Source organism: Pristis pectinata, chromosome 1, assembly GCF_009764475.1.
Source record: "Pristis pectinata isolate sPriPec2 chromosome 1, sPriPec2.1.pri, whole genome shotgun sequence".
In the NCBI taxonomy this organism is placed as follows: Eukaryota; Metazoa; Chordata; class Chondrichthyes; order Rhinopristiformes; family Pristidae; genus Pristis; species Pristis pectinata.
The window spans coordinates 25655731-25677712 of NC_067405.1; the positions used below are offsets into that span (position 1 = coordinate 25655731).

Sequence of the window (21982 nt, forward strand, 5' to 3'; positions counted from 1 at the left end):
ATCTACCTGTGTCGCCACTTTCAGAGAACTGTGTACTTGTACGCCAAGGTTTCCCTGTTTTGCAACACTCTCCAGGGCCCTACCATTTACTGTTTAAGTCTTGCCCTGGTTTAACTTACCAAAATGCAACACCTTACACTTGCCCATGTTAAATTCCAGCTGCAAACTTGGATAACCTCCTTCACTTTCCACTATACCACTAATTTTGGTGTCTTCCACAAACTTACCAACTGTACTATCTACATTCTCAGCCAAATTGTTAATATATATGACAAATAACGGTGGTCACAGCATGGTTCCCTGTAGCAAATCACGAGACACAAGTCTCCAATCTGAAAAACAACTCTCTACTATCACCCTCTGACTCCTGCCAACCAATTTTGTGTCCAATTGGCTACCTCACCCTGGACCCCATGTGATCTAATCTTCTGAGCAGCCTACCATTTGGGACCTTGTCAAAAGTCTTGCTAAAGTCCATGTAGATAACGTCTACTGGCCTGCACTTGTCAATCCTCTTTGTTGCTTCTTCAAATAACTCAATCAAATTTGGAAGGCCGATCTTCTCACGCACAAAGACATGCTGATTATCCCTAATCAATCCTTGCCTTGCCAGGCAAGGACAAGTACTTGGTGGGCATTCACTTGAGATTAGAAGACGGTGGGTGGATTTAATTAAAAAGTTCAAATGATAGAAAGGATTGTTTTTTGAGTACATAAAGAGAAACCATTTCTTCAATTAGGGAAATCAATAGTTTTGGAAATATGTGCAAACTTAAAACCAAACCATTTAAGAATGAATTCAAAGATCATAATTCCTTCTTTTAGAAAGCTATGGACACTGATTCAATTGAAATTTTCAAATCCAAGGTTGATAGATTTTTTTAATATAAGTTTTGGGTATCAAAGGAATAGGTTTAAGGTGAGTGAGTTGTCTTGAGATTCATGTTAGTTCTAATCTAACAAATTGAAGAAGAAATAATGGATGCCAAATTGCCCACTTCTTGAAGCAATATATCTTTTTATTTTATCATGAAACATTTTTATTTAGGTAAGCTAAATCTATTTGTAAGACTCCAGGTAGCTTCATGGTTGAAATTTATGTATAAAGGTTGGTTGGCTTTCATTAATTTTACTTTGATTATGTCCATAGCTTTGTTCAAAAATCCATAATTCTTTAGCAGTAAGTTTCTAGTGCTTGCAATGCAAGAAGAATGTTAATCTAAGCAAGCTTTCCAATCAAGCCACACAGCAAATTCACTTGGAAATGTATTGTTATTCCTTTATCCATTGCTGAGTCTAAGTCTTGGAACTACCCACCAGACAACTCTGTGAAAATACCTTTACTAGCAGGACTGTTGTATTTCAAGAAGGTGGTTAACCATTACTTTTTCAATAACAATTAGATATGGATATAAATGTCTTCTTGCCAGTTGCCCTCTCAGCTTATAGAACTAGTAAGGCCTCCTGAAAACTGAGAGAGTTAGTCAACGCTTTGGGTCCAGACCCTGCATCAAGAATAATGCAGGGTCTCTACCCAAAACAGTGACTATTGCTTTGCCTCCACAGATGCCACATGTCCTACTGTGTTCCTCCAGCAGCTTGTTTTTTACTCCAGATTCCAGCACCTGCAGTCTCTTGTGTCTCCAGATTATTAACTTCATTACACAATATCCAGAGTAGGATCACCAGTCATCTAGCTGGCTCCTCAACATACTGGGGTAAATTATGCATTTGGCAGCAAGTCATCTTCCATATTTTCATTGCAAACTTGTTTGGCCAATCTACGTGTCGATTAAAGTCACCTTTTTATATTATAATACCCTTCTTACATGCATTTTTAATTTCCTGTGTGATGCTGTCTCTCAAATTACAGCTATTATTTGGAAGCATACAGACAGATCCCATCAATGCTCTCTGCCTTCTGGTACTTCTTGGCTTGACACAGACTGATTCTGCACCTCGATTTACTGTGCCGATAAACTTTCTCACTATTGCTCAGTTTTCATTTTTTACTGGCAACACCACCCCAACGACTTTTCCTTTCTGCCTGTCCTTCCTAAATATTGCCTATGGCCCAGGCAATAATCCAACATTTATTACCTTTGTTGGTTTGCTTCTTAATTTAGTCCCTCACTGCTCAAACTATCAGCAGAACATTTTTCTTAGTTCAACCTATGTCATTAGTACCTACGTGGACCATAGGTATCCTTGCCCTCCCATTTTATTTTCCAATCTGTAAAAGATGTCCTTCAGCCCGTCACAGGGTAAATAATATAGCCTTTGAATCTCTTGCTCCTGGATGCAAAGGACAGTGTTGATACCCCTGACTATATTGTTGTCTACTACAACCACTTTCCTTTCCACTCTCCCAACTTTAATACCTTCCTGTACTATGGTGCCTTGGTCATTTTGCTCATCTTCCCCTCAGTCTCATACTTCTGTTGTAAAACCTTTTGGATCCCATACCTGCCTCATTCGTTTGCAGCGTCCTGTCCTTGACCACATGTCAGTTTGAAAGTATTTATTCCAAGAGGTGCAGCTGCTTCCTGAACCAAAATGCCCAGTTAACTTTTTCCTTCCCTGATGTCTCACCATGTCTAAAGCTCACTCCAGCTCCTTAACACAGAGCTGAAATTCTTTGAGTCACAGACTTTACTGCTGACATAGACACCTTCGACAAAAATGTCCTCAAAGTCCCATATGTTGCAGGAGCAACACATCTCCTGGCCTGTTGTCTCATACTTTTAGGTTGTTCAGATTGTTGGTTTTCAGACCACTGGTATTTTTGTCGCACTTTCATTATAAAATGATATAGTTAATCATTTCTCCAGAATAATATGTCACAACATTTTATCCCTATCAGCACTGACCCAAGCTTTTTTTTCATCAGACTGAAACAATCACCCACTCTATCATCTCTCTGGCCTTTGGTGGATTTCTCCCTTGCTTTTTCAAAAATGTGCAGCAAAGTAACAAATAAAAGGAATCAATTTCAAGTTTATAATCTGATTGTAGCATTCAATTGAGTTTACATTGCAGCTCCATCCTGATACCCACTGCCTTTCTTGCTGTTGATCCAAAACAAATTGATGGTTTCAAAACAAAATGATACTTGCAGAAAAAAAACCTTAATCACTTGGATTCTGCTTGGAATTAGTATCAGTTCTCTGATGATTTAGATAATCAAGGGTTCTACTGAAACATAGTCCAGGAGATCATACATATGAACCTCGGCTGAGTTAATTGCTCATACTCTGGACACCCATTATATTGTTAGAAATCCCACAATGACCCTAGATTGTAAAATCACTGCTAATAATTACACATGTTCATTAATGTCAGGCAAGAAGGGCATCATCTAAAATCAAACAGTTTGCTGACACTCCATTTATAACAATGTTTAAATTTACTTGCATAAGTTTGGAAGTGGTGTTGGCACCTGTGAAACTTCTGTGGGATTTTTTTTAGAAAAACTCTTTTATAAACTGTTTTAGGCTTTCTGGGTGTCTCATTTTAATTGTGTTGTATTTGTTACAGATGATGACTGTGGGGATGGTAGTGATGAGGCAGGCTGTTCGCCCTCCTGTTCTGATGCCCAGTTCAAATGTAACAATGGCCGTTGTGTCCCTGAGCACTGGATCTGCGATGGAGATAATGACTGTGGTGATTTCAGCGATGAAACCAATGCTAACTGTTCTGAACCAGGTTTGTGCTCAGAGTGGTGAGGATTCTATATTTCAAAAGCTGCAACATCTGGGGAAGGACTGAAATATGCAAAAATATTCACTGCAGTACAAATGCAGTGATGTTCTTTCCTCTCCAAAGTTGCTGTACAACATTTCATTTGAGGTGCACTGGCAAAAAAAAAGTGTTAACAAAAGCAACACAAATAGAATGTTTTCAAAACTTATATGCCTAGCTATTCTGCAAGATATTTTTGTGAAGGATCAAAGTATTGGTGCCATATTCCTTCTTTAAAAATCCTTTGGCTCACTCTAGATACATATGCAAATATACAATCCTGTAGTACTAATACAGGCATCGACACAATGAAACATAGAATCAGCTCCAATGCTTGACTAATTACCAAGATTGACAGGGGCTGGATCTTGGTCTATAAAATGCCCAAGGGTATAAATAACACAGATGTAAAACTGCCTATTTAACTTCAAGTGTGATTGCAAAACATCAAATAAGAGTGGAGATGAAGACTTTTTTAGGAACACTCTAGCCACTAAGTACGCAGTATGAAATTGTATGAAATCAGCTTTTGCTATATCCCTCCAGCTTGGATTAAATGCAGGGAAGTGCAAACCATATTTGTTCCATTAGAAAATGTCATTTTATGTCCTCCTTCACCCTGTATAGTACAACTCCCATAACACCGCATACATGAAAAGGTACAATTACCAATGCGCACAAATGCATCATTTCAAAATTATAATAATTCCAACATTTATATGATGAACTCATGCCAATGTTTGTGCTTAAATTCAGTGTTTCAGCAAAATGAATAAGCCAAATATATATGTCTGTTACATTTCATCCATTGAATGAAAACATAAATAACTTGGGAACGCTGAACTTGCAAATGACCAAGAGGCTTTTTTATATTAACTAATTTGCTATTCACCCCATGGGTTCAAAATGGAGAAGAAAATGTGTTCAGAAGCAATGAGAAGTAACTCCATTTCAGGTTGGCCAGATAACTTACAAACTGATTCTCAATACTATCATGGCATTGTTCCTGACCTAAACATATTAATATTATATTTTTGCATTTAATATCATGTGTAGGGACATGGATTGTTTAAGAATGTACAATATTATAACACAGGAACCGGTCATTCGGCCCATGATGTTTGTGCCAACCATGATGCTAAATGAAACTAAGTCCATCTGCCTGTACATGATCCATAGCCCTCCATTCCCTTCATGTTCATGTGTCTGTCTAAATGCCTCTTAAGTGCCACGATCGTGTCTGCTTCCACCACCACCCTTGGCAGTGTATTCCAGGCACCAAACACTCTGTGTGCGTGTGTCCGCGTGCACGCGCCTGTGTGTGTGTGTGTGTGTGTGTGTGTGTGTGTGTGTGTGTGTAAAAAAAACTTGCTCTGCAAATCTCCTTTAAACTTTCCCCCTCTCACCTTAAAGCTATGCCCCCTAGCATTTGGTGTTTCTAGCCAGGGAGAAAAGACTATCTACCCTATCTATTCCTCTCTTAATTTTATAAACTCTGGTATCCCCTCAGTCTCCAACACTCCAGAGAAAACAATCCAAATATGTCCAGTCTCTCCGTATAGCTAATACTCTCTAATCCATTTAACTAAATAACATCTTACCTCTCAGACCATATTATCTCTTTTATTATCACAATTTATTTTACTTTGACAGTGATTAATAAAAAGCATCTAAAACGTTATTATTTTCCTACTTCTGTCCAAGTTGGGTTTTGATTCCTTCCTTGGGCAGTTAAACACTGCCTTGGGAATTTTGAAGCAGATTTTAAGGTTGATACCTTAGTGTAAAATTGGCATCACAAGTTAGTCATCCATTATAAAAAACACTTGGTATTCTTTACCTTTCAAATCGATGGAAATTACAAACAGATGGTTTCTGTAACACGCAGCTAAATCACAATGCCAGGTTTAATGCCTGGCCAGCCAGCTGAAAATATATCTGATATTATCCCTGAACATTAAAATATTCATTCCTGAAGAGTGCTTGAAAAATTATCAATAATCATCTGAATATGATTAGTCAATTCTTTATAAAACTATACTCTAAATATTGGTTCAGAAAGCAATACATTTCCAAACATCGTAACACGAAAATTATGATATTTAAATAAATATATAAATATTTGAAACATTTTATTTATAATTCTGAAGGCTTTCTTTTCAAATAAATAGCTGTGTAGCATTTTGGGAACCAGCAACTTGAATTAAAAATCCTCAGTCCCCTTTCAGAAGTATTGGCAAATTTTATATTAGTGAAGTATTGCTGTGAGTGATAGGAGAGCCAATAGTAACAAAGTCTGTAATATATTATGGAATAATTCTTCATTTTCTTGGTTCCATTGACTGGAAGGCTATATGTGAGGTATGAAAGTGAAATGAATTTCAGGAAGGTTTATGCATGAGTGAACTCTTCGAAGGCTGTGTTGTTTGTCATGAGTGCATGAAACAAGACAACCCCACTGAATCTGATGTGCTGTTCTGCTTAATTAGTTTCCTGCTTTGCTCAGTCATTGATGGAGGTTATTTAAGACATTATAATACTGCTGGACTCAAACCTTCAAGCTATTTTTGAACCACTGCTTGTCCAAATTTCTTTCTAATAGCTTGAGAAATTAGTCCATGGGGTACTAAAAAAAGCCATAAAAAAGACTTCTTTGTTCCAAAGGCAACTTTCAGATAATATATTAATAGACAAAAGTGCTTAAAGGTTATGAAATCAATGTACCTATTTATCTGTGCCCTGAGAAATGTTAATATATGTATTTTTAGAAGTATTCACTTTTTCCTTGCAATCAAAGACTGCATATTTCCATTGATGCATTCCTCTACTTTGCAAGTAAGTAATTTCAAAGAAAGGTTTAACACACAATCATGAAAGCACCAGCACAGAAGGAGGCTTTGTAGCCCTTTATGCCTCTGCTAAGTAGTCATTCCTGCACAAACATTCTCCCCTTTATTCTGTAATCTAATTAGTTCCCCCTCCTCAAGTATCTGCCCAAAGCTCCCTTAGAGGTATTGATGGAATCAGTTTGCATCACCTTTTCAGATTGAGCAGTTCTGAAAAATCAGAATGGAAACACTAATTTCTCCTTCCTGCAACAGGTATGTTTGTTGATGACATTGAACTGTCAGCCATTAGTTTGGCCTCAGGCATGAGATTGAATTATTTTTATACATCCATCCCATTAAAACCCTCATTGTTTTGCAAATCTTTATTAGGGTATCTCCAGAAGATTGTCATTTTAAATAGAATACTCCTCGCTATATCGGCCTCTCACAACTAAAATGTGTCAACAATGATGACATTAAGTTAAACCACCTCTTGAATTTTTCCAAGTTCTTGACCTAACACAGAGTTGTCCACAGAAATCCAGCTGAGGCCTCAATGGTATTCTGTAAAGTTCCAGAATAACCTGTTTAGATATGTGTAAATATATGAACATGTACATGGTGTGCCAAAGGACCTGTTTCTGTGCTGTACGACTTCTGTGACTCTCTGATTCTATAACTTCATTCATTCTGTTCTTCCTCTCTCAATCCAAGTCACCCATATGCTTTTTCAGACACCAGGGCTACCTCTGCTGCCTTTTAAAATTTCAAGTACATGGACACCAAATTCTCTGTTCGTCTTCATCTTCTATAATATGTCATATATATTGACGATAGTTTTTAATTCAGTACTCCCCAATTTTCGGTGTTACAGAACCCTTAGCACTCCAAAATGATGAATTTGTGTATTTATGGCATAAGTCAACCCAGACAAGATACAAATGTTGCTGTTATCTTGTAAGTATCAGATGCCCATTAGAAAACATTTTATGCGATCAGTGCCATTTTCGAGCTCAACACCAATTCATATTTACGATAGATAATCATAAATGGCTCAACATCCATTAGACAACAGATGAGATCCTGGTTTTGACCACCACATCAATTTTATTTAAAGGGTTTATCCATTAGTTACAGGTTGGTTGATGGTTGAGCTCTTCTTACTGTTGACGCAGTTCTTCCTATATTGGGGACTTGCTTTGGTCATTTTAAGCTGAGGACTCTTTAAGGAGCAATGCAGCAGATGCTGAAGGACTTTTTACTGAAATCGGGACTCTACAAAATTCCACTAATAGGATTTTCCTTTGAAGTACACGATGACTGGGAGAATGGGCAGAAGGTATGTGGAGCAGGACAAGATGCTGGAAGATGAATGAGGAAGATGAGAAAGAGATATGCTCTCAGCCAAATGCCCAAGGCAATTCTTCTATCTGAACTTCATTAAGCAACAACCTATGTGATATCTGTTCTTGCATAAGGATGTCATTAGCAAAATGTGCCATCTGGTACAGCATCAACTGTAACTTTTATCTTTATTCATTTAGGAAATTTAGGTGTCACTGACATGGCCAGCATTATTGTTGTTCCCTATATCCAGCTCTAGATTATTATGAAAATTGAAGGACTCAAAACTAAACTTAAGCAGGCACCACTGCTTACAACTTCAACATCTACACACAGTTAACTTTCTTTATGTTTCCTGTCTTTGAGCCAGCTTTATATTCTTACCACTGTTCCAATTAATTATTGGGTTCTATCTTCCTCACAAAACTTCTGCATGGTGCTTTGTTAAATGTCTTTTGTAAGTCCATATGTACTACATCTACTGTTCTATATTTTTCAAGCATTGTTATCGTATCTGCTTCCACCACTTTCTCTGGCAGCATGCTTCAGGCACCCACCACTCTTTGTATAAAGAAAAACTTGCCACGTAAATCTCCTTTAAACATTCTCTCTCTCACCTTAAACCTATGCCCTCTAGTATTTCACTCTGAGGAAAAAGACTCAGACTATCTATCCTGCCTATGCCTCTCATAATTTTGTATACCTCCATCAGTTCATCTTTCAGCCTCCAGTGCTCTGGAGAAAACAGTCCAACTCCTATTAGGCTAATACCCTCTAATCCAGGAAATATTCTGGTGAACCTCTTTTGCACCCTCTCCAAAGCCTCCACATCCCCAGAGTTATTTGGCAACCAGAATTGCACACAATCCTCCAAATGTGGTCTTACCAAAATGTCATAATGGCTGCAACGTGACTTCCCGACTTTTATACTCAACATCCCAATCGATGAAGGCACGCATGCCATAAATCTTCTTTACCGTCTGATCTACTTGTGTTGCCACTTTCAGGGAGCTTTATCAATTAGTCAGGTGCAGTTTTCATCCAAAGAATCCAAAGTGAGTCTCCTTGATTATTCAATAGAAAAGTTTAATTTGATCCCAATAATTTTTTTCCCCAACCATTGTTATTAAACCAATTGGCCTGGAATTTCACCCCCCTCTTGCCTATTGGTATAGTATTAGTGAACCTCTAGTCCTTTGGCATTACCCTTGCCTCCAATGAGCATTTAACAATTGAGATCAATGTTGCTGCTTTTCTTCCTTTCATTCTTCAAGTAAAGTTAGTGGTATTCAGCTTGGCTTGGTAATGACTTTTCGCAAAGCCACTCGTTGGTTTACCTTCTTGGATGTTTTTATACTGTATTCCCCATTAGTGTACTCTTCACATAGCCTGTAAAAGCTTCCACTGTGGAAGTGCCAGAAGAATACTCATTCAATACTTCAGTCATGTCCTCTGTGTCTTCAGGAAGGTTTTCCTTTGGGTCTTTATTAGGCCCAACTTCTTTCACAGTGAAACATTAAGGCTTAGTATTCTTAGAAACTGTTTCAGGGTTCGATTTAAATTCAATTTTTTCTTGTTCCTTTCTCTTTGCTTCCTTTATTAATGTTTTCAATTCTCTTTTGTGCTGCGCATAATTTTCATTATTAACTGAATCCTCCTCCGAGATTTGCCATAGCTTGCCTTTTCTGTTTTAAATGAAATGTTTTTTTTCTTCATGCATGGTATATTAACTTTGGCCACTCTACCGTTCCTTTTAAAAATAAGACTTCCTAATGTATGCCTCACCTATCTTGTTTGTGAATATGCTCAGTTGTTTCACTATGACTTTACCTGCCAATCACCATTTCCAATTCACCACCAAAGGTTCCTTGTTAAATGACTAAAATTAGATCTTTCCCAGTTGATCAGCTTTACCTTCAACGTTTGCTGGTCTCTCTTTATAATTCATTTAAACCGCAATGTATTATGATAAGTGAGTATGTTTTCTTCGATTAATGTTTATGTTTTTTCATCTCTATGTTTAATACAGATTACTATAAATATGTTTAGTTTTGATAAAATGTTATTGTCAGTATTTTAATTCCAACATGAACAGCTACTAAATCATACTGTTCCAAGATAACTCTCCTATTAAAACCAGAACAGCTTGACAGAATACCAAATATGTTAACTGTGAGCAGAAAGGAAAAGGTTTCTGGGGAAATGTGAATGATATAAGTACTGAAAAAATGCAATTAATGCAGTTTTCAAAGCAATTTCATTCCTTACTTTTTTTTTAACACAGATATTGTTTCTATTATCCCTCCAGCCACTAAATCACCAGGTATTTGTCACAGAAAACAATTTCAGTGTTATGTGGATGGTAATTGTGTTCCATTGCGATGGCATTGTGATGGAGACTGGGATTGTGAAGATGGAAGTGATGAAAACAACTGTGCAGGAAATTCAAGAACCTGTGACTCCCATTCTGAGTTTACGTGTAAAGACACAGGTATGATTAATGTTCACCGAGAATGCACCACACCAGAATAAATGTACTACAAACTTTTCTTAATCATAACTCACCTTTATGTAGCATTATTGGAGAAATAAACATTCCCAACTGTGTTAGAAGAGAACTTCAGTGACACAGGAATAATCTCCAGGGGAAATTGCTGAAAATATGGCAAAACAAATAGTGTATTGGAGATTCCAAAATGAAAGAAGTGGCACAATGAAACAATCAGGCTTTGAAGTTTTAGACTCAATGAAGAACTGACTGAAAAAGCTGTCATTAATGGTAAAGTGAAGGAGACAATTTACCTGAGTATAAATTTGGAACCTGATCTCTGTTTTCAAGATGCTGCCTGACTGGCTGAGCTCTTCCAGCATTTCTGTTTTTGCTTCTAATGTTGGAAGAGTGGAAATTCTGACCTGGGACAATGAGGCTCGAGGAACTGGTGGAGTGGCAGGAGGATTTAAGCGAAATTAGAAATGTAAATAAGGACAGGATTAAAAAATAAGTATATAATTAGAGAATGTCACTTGATGAAAGTCGAAGTAAACTGGAAGGGTGCAATATTGGAATGAATCAGTCAGGTTGTGAAACATTGGACAGATTGGAATATTATAAATTTTAGGCCAAAGATTAACAAGGAGAACGTTGAAAAAATCCCACCTGCCAAGTTCAATGTTAGAAATTATATTTTAACTGAGGGGAGCTAAGGGCAGAGAAGTGTAGAATGTAGAGGCAGAAATTAATGGTCTTGGAGATAACCTCTTAATCTTTTGAGGTTGTCCCTTGGAATTGAGGATGACTTGCTTTCACTTGACTTCTGTGAGTTCTGAGATGACTGATGAGGCCAATGTCGGGGGCTCTAAACTTTGCCGCTGGTGGACGAGGTGTTTGATGAAGTGGATGAGTGGGTAGTATGAGAGGTGATGTGCACTTTCTGCAGTTACCACAGGGCTTCCACATATTCTCAACAAAGACACAAGGTTTGCAGTGCCATGTTGCCGCTCCTCCATTTTGATCAGTCACAGGCCGGGGATTCTCAAGGGAATGGTGTGGATAATACAGATTTTTATAACGAGGCTTTATAAACATCCTTAAAATATTTTCTCTCTCCTCTTAGTAATGTCTTGCCCTGATGGAGCTCAGAGTACAGTGTTTGTTTTGGGAATCTGGTGTCAGGCATGAGAATGCTTTGACCCATCCATTGGAAATGACCAAATGTAAATCGGACTTCTTTACTGGTAATGTTGACCAGAAGATGATTGTCTGGCCAATGAATTAGGAGGACTATATAAAGGCAATGTTAGTGATACTCTCCAATGCTCTGAGGCGCCTACCTTTGAATCCATGTATCTGAAGCATCCAGACAAGTAGGACTTACAGTTGTGTGATAACCTTGGGTTTAGTGCTGAGCTTGAGGCCTTGATCTTTGAACAGTATTTTCTAACCCCTGCTGGTATGCAGAAGATGTTGGTGAATTTCTTCATTATTGGCTGATACTATATGTTATTGGGTTTGTTGCTAATCTCAGGATCAAGCAGGGTGGCAAGGTTATATACTGTCAGATTCAAAGTGAACAATCAAGGTGAAGAATGGAACTGAGCTGCAAGGCAATGTTTCAGTCAGAACTAAATGAAATAGCTGGTCTTGAATGCTAATTTGTAATATGTTCTGGCATATATACAGTATATATATTATATATAAAACAGACACTCAGGAGGTCAGGCAAAAGCTTTGGGGAGGGGAACAGAGTTAATGATTTCAGGTTGATGACCTCTGATCACAACTGGGATAACTTGTCAAGCAAACATGCTTTTAAGTTGCAGAGAAGGGGGAGGTGCAGAGAGAATGAATCATCTCCATCCAATCATTTTGTCTTTACCCCTCCCCTACACTGCAGCATGTTTCATTTCTAACTTTTCCTCATTCTGATTAAATGCCATAGACCTCAAGTTTTAACTCTGTTTCTCTCTGCAGATGCTGTCTAACCCACTGAGTATTTCTTGCATATTCCATTTTTATTTCAGATGTCCAAATCTGCATTTTTTTTCTTTTTCAACAAGGGTGCTTTATGTTGAGTTTAAAGTGAACATGGCAAGGTGCAACTAGTCATCATTGGTGTCTTTGTGTGTCTGTGAAATAGAATCTGGAAACTATGCCACTGTGTGATGATGTAGATGGACAACAAATGAACAAGGAGCAAAAGAGAGATACTGGCAATTGTGATGAGTGAGAAGAGAGCTCTATATTGGCTTGATTGGAACTTACAGGAGTGAAAAAAAGCAAGGATAGGGCCACAGAGGTGCATCATGATGTCAGTGTGCAATAATAATTTGAAATTCTGAGAGAAGTGAATATAGAATTATATGGTCACCATTCAATGCTCTTAAAGAGAAAACACTATTTCCGAGTAGTGAGTAGGTGTCAGTGGCTATTTTCTTGTAAGGGATGCCCATAAGTTGTCAGTTACGGTCTATAGAACTATAAAAATATTCACAACCATTACTTTGCATATTTTTTTGAAAACAATATTAGTGTGCAGGAGTCTGTGGTTAATATATAGGCATGACTTGAGCATTGGTTAACAGGCAGAAAACAAAGTAGGAATTAATGGGACTCTTTTTGAGGATGGGAGACTGTGACTAATGGTTCTGGGCCTGAGTGGTTCACAGTCTTTATCAATGACTTGGATGAGGGGATTCTGTAATATATCCAAGTTTGCTGGGTGGCAGTGTGAGATCTGAGGAGGATATAGAGATACTTCAGTGGGTCGTAGCCTAAGTGAATAGGTTGCAAAATGGCTAATGGAATATAATGAGACAAAATATTGGTTCATCCACTTTGGTTGAAAATATAGCACAGTGGAAAATTGTTTCAATGATGAGAGATTAAAAGATGATGGTGTTCTGATAGAACTGGTGTTATCATGTACAGATCACTTAAATTTAATGTGCTGTTACAGCAAGCAATAGGGAAGAGGATCTGAGGGCAACAGTAAAGACTAAAATTGCACAGAGTTCTCATGAAATTGCACTTGGAATATTGTCTGCAAGTTTGGTCTCCATACCTAAGGAAGGATAACCTTATGATAGAGGGAATGCAACATACGTTTACCAGAATGCTTCCTGGGATGGGTGATTTGTCATATGAGGAGAGATTGAGCAGACTGTACCAGACTCTCTTGAGTTTGAAATCTCATTGAAACCTATAAAATTCTTAAGGGTTTTAGCAAGGTAGATGCAAGAATGATGAATTTTCTTGGCTAAGCTGTTGAGAAGGGGATGTCACAGTCTAAAAATAATGGGTCAGCCATTTAAGGTCAAGAGAAGAATTTATTTTTACCCAATGGCTGGCAAATTTTTGGAATTCTCAACCTAACAGGGCCATATATGCTCAGTCACTGAGTATATTCAAGACAGATATTGATAAACTTTGGATATTAAGAAAATCAAGCAATATTAGGATTGGTGCAGGAAAGTGCTACTGAGTTGAGTAAAGGATCAGCCTTCATCTTACTGAATGGTAGTGCTGACACGAAGGTCCATATGGCCTACTCCTGCTTATGTTCTTATTATATCCAACTGTGAACAAACTCGTGGGATTTCTCTCAACACAATCATAGTCCTTTGCACCAGCTGAAAATTGCAGTGAGTAACCATTCCAGCAAATCTAATAGCATCAAGAAGATAATGTTGGATTTTTATTAAACAACATTGTTGTATATTAGGCACTATTAAGAAAGGAAAGCCTATTATTTCAGCCAATAGCTGTTTGGATCAGGAATTCATGAAGTAAAGTTCAATGAACTGATGATCATCCCTGTTTCCTAACACACCAGAAAAGAGTCAAAGTTGGTGACAAAAATGTAAACGGTCATCAGTCTGGCCATCAGTGAATCTGATACCAGGGTCTCCCAACCTCAGTTCAAGGTGCCAGTAACATGCTCATGAATGATCCTCCAGGAACATGGAACTACTTTATCTGAACTCCACTTTCATCCATAGTTTGGTGTTGTCAACATTAGAGCAATTTTGATCTCAAAGGAGCTCTCATTTGCTTTACATATTTCTTTCAAGTGGGGGTAACACAGGTGATTGATGCAAAGTAGACACAAAGTTGGAGCTGCTAAGAAAATAGACACTATCTGATTCTTTTATCATGGCAGTATGGTGGACAGACATCCAGAAAGAAGCTCATTCAGTTTGTATAAACCACAGTGTTACAGATAATAAGTCTTTTGCCTACAAATGCTAGTAATCATTCCCTATGATTATGGAGAACTGGCTTACCTTGCTAGTTATTACTGTCAAATATTGTGAATATTTTGTTCTCTTTCTAGTGCTTTCCTAATAATTCTTTGCAGAACAAATAGTTAGCAATGATTTTTTTGGTGTTAATCTTGAATGTGGAGCTAAATTCTCCTACTTCAATTAGTTGTTGAAAGGCTATTTTAGCACCTGTACCACTCATTGAGGATATTATTTTTGAGTTAGGCAGGAGTGTCTTTCAACAGGCATTCATCATATTAAACTGAAGCCATTTTTTTCATTCTTGCCTTTAGCCCTATCTCTATCCATCCTTTTTTTCTGATGTCACATTTCATATCCAAACCTAAAATGTTACCCTTACAACATTTACAATCTATTGTGAAAATTGATTGTTTCCTGGGGATATCCTTTGTCAATAGATATTGCCTTATCCTTATGAATCAAATAAAATCAAAAGAGATAAATACATAAAGTATGCAAAAGATAAGAGATGTCATTTGGCACCTTTCCCAGATTTAACAGGTGATTTTTGCCGGCATCAGAATTGACTGATTCAATGTACAGAAATCTTTTTTAATAGCAGGAAGAAAATTTCCGGTCCTTTCATTTCTGTCAGTAAGAGAAGAAGGGAGAATATTTAATTTTGACAGTAATTTCTAGGCTTTAGTCTTCAGTAAGTTTGTGCTCTGTCATGTTTGAGCTGCTGCCTCACTAGTTTAAATTCATGCAAGAATATCATGAAAAGAGATTTATGCACAAAGTGGACAATCAATGCATCAAGCATTCACATACAGAATGTGTCTAAATTTGCTTATGTAATGCAGAAATCTATACATAAAGTGTGTTGATAAATATTATTATGCCCAGAGGAAAACTACTTCAGTTGCATTTAATGTACCTTAGCCAAAGCAAATGGCTGCAGTCTTCTGACTAGAAATTCACCCCAGTCAGTGGTAGCGGCAGCATGTTGCGCTCTGCTTCTGAAATTCAAATTTTGGAAGCAGAGTTCATGATGCTACTACTATTATAAACAGCATTTAGCAATACTAAATGTGAATGAATTGCTAATCATGCATCTTTTACAATATTTTTTCTCAGTTTGAAATCCTTACAGTTCTCAGCTCCTGCTTATCAGCAATCTTCTTCAGAAGCAATCAGCTCACTTTTTTTACAGTCACATGCAACCAATTTTCTAATATATCCCATTTTTTGGGTCGAATCCTGCAGCAAACAACTAAACAGAGCTGGTTCTGCCAGGTTGTGTAGGCTTTTCTTACCTTTATTTTAGGTCTAGTTGCCCTAACATTACTTCCTATCTTTCTAATTTCTGATCCTATCATACTCCAAAACTAAACTATACTCCACACAAAGGCTGTTGCCAGCTCGCCCATTTAGTCACAAGATCAAGAGATAAACTGCAAAAGGTTCAGGAATCCATGGCAACTTGGCTATGTGCCTTACACACAGACCTCGTTATCAAGGTGAAGCATGATAATTTATCCACTGAGACAACTTACCACTTTCATATCTGATCAGAAATAAAAATTTCAACCTAATTAAATACATATATTGGATACTGATTATGGAGGAATAAGTTAACACAGGACTGATGCTTCCAAGCAAATACATTTATAGATGATTCAATTCATTTTGAATTAAGCTTTATGAGTCAAAAATAAATATGTATTGGACATTTGAATATCAGTGGCAAAACGGCAAACAATATAAATATATTTATATTAATCCCATCTAATACAATATCATAATTATGAATAATTACATCTTTGAAATGATAACTTCTTTATCAGTTATTATAGTGTATCATGTGTACATATCACTTACTTATAATATCTAGTTCAACAAGTGGTGGAAGAGTTAAATAAAATCAGAATTGTTTGCTTGCACAGAATGAGTAAAACTAAAATTGGATGCAATTTGGAGCTCAGTCTCATTACTGATCATTTTCTGAAAGTGTTTACTTCTCAATGGAATGTACATTTGTTAAGAATGGTGAAATGTTTCTTTAATGCCTGCTGTTGTTAATCTTTTGATAAAACTTTTAACTTCATTTCCTGATCTACTTTGGGTACAGAACCCCTAATACATCCAAAATTCACTTTGGTTAAGAATCTTTGGAGACTACTTAACTTTGGTTAAGTAGTCTCCCACTGATCTTTTTCTCAAAAACGAAAGAAACTTAAGATTTATATTAGGCAGCTCTGCATATGCGTATCAAAATTACCTTCTCACTAATGCTCCTGTTTTATACTATTAAAATGATTTCAATAAAAACATTTTTTCCCTCTGGAAGGTCTCTTTATCATTAGGATTGGCACTATATATCAAGGACATAAATGTAACTGGAAAAAAACTGTTTGACAGATGGCATTGAAACAGCTTTGTGGATCACCCTAAAGTTGTTTGTAAAAGCTGCATAAAATAAGAAATAAGAGCAACAATGGGCTGTTTGGCACCTCAAGCCTGTTCCACCATTAAACAAGCCCACAACTGATCTTCTACCTCAGATATCCTGTGTGATTCTCATGCTCTTTGCTTCCTCTTTCACTGTCTTCTAATCTATTACTGAACCTTTGGGGGTAGATAATTCCAAACATTCACTAAGCTAATGAACCACCAAAAAAAATTACTTTCAGATCTAAATGGCCTGCTTATTTTGAGACTGTGACAAGTTCTGAACTCTTAAGTCAGGGAAGCATTCTCTCCATATCTATTTTGTCGAGCCACAATCATTTTGAACATTCCAATGTGACCATCTCTCATTCTTCTAAATTCTAGAGAATAAAAACCTACTAAATTTCTCCTGTCATCCCAGGAACTAGTCCCAGGAACTAGAGCAACTATGTTGCTCTCTCTATTGTAAGTTTATCCTTTTTTGATATAGAGACCAAAATTGCACATAATATTCCAGATAGGACCATACCAAGACCCTAATTAATTGTAGTAAGATACCTTTACACTTGCATGCAAATCGTCTTGAAAAAAAGTCCAATATACAATGTGTATTTCTAACTGCCTGCTCCATCTACATGTTAGTTTTCAGTGATTAATGTACAAGGACATACAGTCCTTTTGGATATCAAATATTCCCAGTCTCTCATCATTTAAAAAGTGCTCAGCATCTTTGTGTTTTCTATTGAAGTGAAAAACCTCACATTTTTCCACGTTGAACTCCCATCTCCAATGCTTTTGCCCATTAACTTCGCCTGTCCATATCCCCTTGAAGAATGTCTGCATCCTCATCCCTACCTGCATTCCCACTTAATTTCATTTGATCACCCACACTTGGAAATGTTACATTTAGTCTCCTCATCCAAGTTTCTCAGACAGATTGTGAACTCTTGTGGACCAGACACTGATCCCTCCAGCACTCCATTGGTCACAGCTTGCCAACCTGAGAAGGATCTGCTTATCCTACTCTCTGATTTTTTAAAAATCTGTCAATCAACTCTGGTATATTGTCCCCAGTTTCATATGCTTATTCAGGACCAAATCAAAAACCCTCTGAAAATCCAAATGCAGCACATCCATTTATTGCTCCTCATCTACTAGACCAGTTACATGCTCAAAGAATTCCAATACATTAGTAGAATGTGACTTGCTTCTTATAAATCTGTGCTGACTATGCTTAATCATATTATTATTTTCTAAGTGGTATCACACCTTTTAGATTCCAATATTTTACCAACTACTGATTTCTAACTATATAGTTGCCCTAACATTACTTTCTATCTTTCTAATTTCTGGTCCTATCATTCTCCAAAACTACACTATCTTCAACACAAAGGCTGTTGCCAGCAATATAGTTGATAGATCCCTGTTTCTCTTGCTCTCACTTCACATTGGCAGGAGCCATTCTAGAATCCCTAACATTGGAAAATGATAACCAGTGAATTCATTACCTCTTTCAGAGATCATCAGGTGCTTGGCATCAGTTTTCAACCTTATTGATTTCTCTAGCAATAAACTTTTATGTATATAATTTCCTTTTCTTCCCTTGTTTCTGTAGTGTTTGTGGGAGGTTTTTATGACCTTTATGTTGATAAAAACAAAGTATTCTTTAATTCCTTTGTCATTTCGTCACTCCCCATTATAAAATCTCTCATTTTAATCTGTATGGCACTCATATTTGCCCTCTCTTAGCTTTATCTTTTTACATATTTAGGGAAACTCTTATAGTCTCTTTCTGTTTCTTGTTAGTTCACTCTTGTATTCTATTTCTTTTTTTTTATTATGGAAGTTCTTGGTGCTCCTTTGCTGAGTTCTAAAATGCACTGAGTCTTTCAGCTTAATGCTTTTTTTGGCAAGTTTTAAAGCCTTCTCCTTAATTTTAATAATATATTTCATTTCTCCTGTTATCCATACTACACCAGTTTTCCTGCTGTGTCTTTGTGCCTTAAAGAAATGTAAATTTTTTGAAAATCATGTAATATTTCTTTAAATGCTGGCCATAGCCTGTACACTGCCACACCCTTTAATGTAGTTTCTTAATCAACCCTAGCCAACCCACCTCTTAATTTCCTTTGTTAAGAATGAAAGCCCTAGTTTCAGGTTGAACTACATCACTTTCAAACTTAATATAAAATTCTATCATATTAAAGTTGCTCTTTCCTTGGGGCCCATTTAAAAAAGATTATTAATTAACCTTTTCCTCTTGCAATAGCACTACACCTGGTGTACACTAACCCCTCGTTTGCTCTTTAACATACTGATGTGGAAATCCACATTAGGAAGTACATTCCAGGAATTAGTCTTCTATATGGTTAGTACTGTTTAATGTGTTCACAGAGTCCCCCAGGATTTCTGTATTACCCATTACATGCACTTCTAATTTCCACATCTACACAACACCTTACATTACAGCCACTATTCAAAAGGCTCTTACCAATATCTTCTGCTCTCTGTTGCTGCCTATGTCCACCTAGACTGATTCTAATGCTACTCTATAATCTGCCAAGTCAATATCCTTTCCAAATACTGTACTATGAACAATGCTGCCCTACTTCCTTTTCCTTTGTGTTACTCCATCCTGAATGTTGAATACTCTGAAATATTTAGTTTCCACATTTGTCACCCTGCAATCATGTTTACGCAATGACAATTATGTCATAGCCTTTTCTAACTATCTGTGTCGTTAATTCATCCACTTTGATGTGGATGCAGTTTACATTTTGCTATGGTGCATCTGAAATGAGCCTGCTAACATTTTTTACTTACTCTGAAACTATTTGCTGTTTGCCTTTGTTTCCACTTGCAAGCTGTATTTCTAACTTCCATTTCCAGCTTTGTTTCCCTCCCTCCTGACCTTTGGGTTCTGATCCCCCTGCCAAACTCGATGAACTCTTCCCCAAAAGTACTAACTGACTTCCCTGTAAGAATATTAGTCCCAGTACTGTTGAGGTTTAACCTATAAATTGTACAGGTTACACCTGGCTTAGAATTGGCCCCTGGGTCTCAGAAGTGTTAAGATCAAGGTCTTGCAAAGTTCACAAAATATTATTGTCATTGCTTTTTGTAATTTCACAAAGAAATTGATGTTGTCAGCTTGAGTGTGCCATTCTCTGTTGACCTATGCAAGTTCTTACAGCTGCCAGCTCACAAAGGGGAATACACAGGGCAGGCACAGTAGTGTAGCGATTAACGTAACATTATTACAGTGCCAGCAACCTGGGTTCAATTCCGGCCACTGTCTGTAAGGAGCTGGTACATTCTCCCCGTGTCTGCGTGGGTTTCCTCCGGGTACTCCGGTTTCCTCCCACTTCCAAAAAGACGTAAGGGTTAGGAAGTTGTGGACATGCTATGTTGGTGCCGGAAACATGGCGACACTTGCGGGCTGCCCCCAAAATACTCTACGCAAAATGGTGCATTTCACTGTGTGTTTCGATGTACATGTGACGAATAAAGATATCTTATCTTATCAGTAAACACGGGAACTCTTCCAGCTTTTGGGGAGCATTGCTATTGGATGAATGGATACTGCAATGATAGGGGAAATTTTGCTTCCAGTGGAAGGTGGGGACGGGGATAAGTACGATGGTGAGATGGACCCAGACAGGCTGGGGAAGAACTGTAGCTGCACAAGGCATAAAATAAGAACACAAGAAGATAACACAGAGAGTATTCCATTTAGTCCCTCAAGCCTGCCCTGTCATTTAATATGATGATGGCTGATCTGCCCCAGTTTTCACCTCATCTCTACTATGCTAGTCCCACATAGCCTTGTATTTCATGTTCTTTCAAAAATTTATGTAACTCCTGTTTATGTAGCCTCCACATCCTCCCAGGACAGAGAATTCCAGGAATTCAACACCCTCTGCGAAGTTCCAACACAACATATTCTTCATGCATAGGGACCATAGAGATCTTCCAGCGCCACAGCTAGACACCCATGTTAGGGAAGTCTCTGTAAGATAGAACATAGAAAAACTACAGCACAATTCACGCCCTTCGGCCCACAAAGCTGTGCCGAATATGTCCTTGCCCTAGAAATTACTAGGCTTATCTACAGCCCTCTATTTTACTCAGCTCCATATACCTATCTAACAGTCTCTTGAAAGATCCTATGGTATCCGCCTTCACCACCGTTTCTGGCAGCCCATTCCACGCACTCACCACTCTCTGAGTAAAAAACTTACCCCTGGCATCTCCTCTATACCTACTCCCCAGCACCTTAAACCTATGTCCTCTTGTGGCCACCAATTCAGCCCTGGGGAAAAGCCTCTGACTATCTACCCTATCAATACCTCTCATCATCTTATATACCTCTATCAGGTCCCCCCTCATCCTCCGTCTCTCCAAGGAGAAAAGGCCAAGTTCCCTCAACCTGCTTTCATAAGGCATGCTCCGCATTCCAGGCAGCATCCTTGTAAATCTCCTCTGCACCCTCTCTATGGCTTCCACATCTTTCCTGTAGTGAGGCGACCAAAACTGAACACAATACTCCAAGTGGGGTCTGACCAGGGACCTATATAGCTGCAACAATACCTCACGGCTCCTAAATTCAATTCCCTGATTGATGAAGGACAATACACCATATGCCTTCTTAACCACAGAGTCAACCTGCGCAGCCGCTTTGAGCATTCTATGGACTCAGACCCCAAGATCCCTCTGATCCTCCACACTGCCAAGAGTAATACTATAAGAGATGTAATACTACAAGAGGACAGTCTATGAATGCCTGCGCTCAGGGAAATTTTGCAATGTGGGCTCTGCCAGTTCCTGAGGACTGAAGGAAAAGTAAATGAAGTTTCCTTTTTTTGAGTATGGAGTCTGGGTGGTCTATGTAAATG

The 21982-nt window shown here is 37.8% G+C and overlaps 1 protein-coding gene across 1 annotated transcript in view; it reads left to right on the top strand.

Annotated features, from left to right (window-relative positions):
* LOC127583300 (low-density lipoprotein receptor-related protein 1-like) overlaps positions 1–21982 on the top strand; it is a 1307163-nt gene that overhangs the window by 792696 nt on the left and 492485 nt on the right. The window contains exons 20-21 of the mRNA XM_052039177.1: positions 3538–3705; positions 10222–10404. Coding sequence (XP_051895137.1) covers positions 3538–3705; positions 10222–10404 — 351 coding nt within the window. The remainder of the gene's footprint in view (positions 1–3537; positions 3706–10221; positions 10405–21982) is intronic.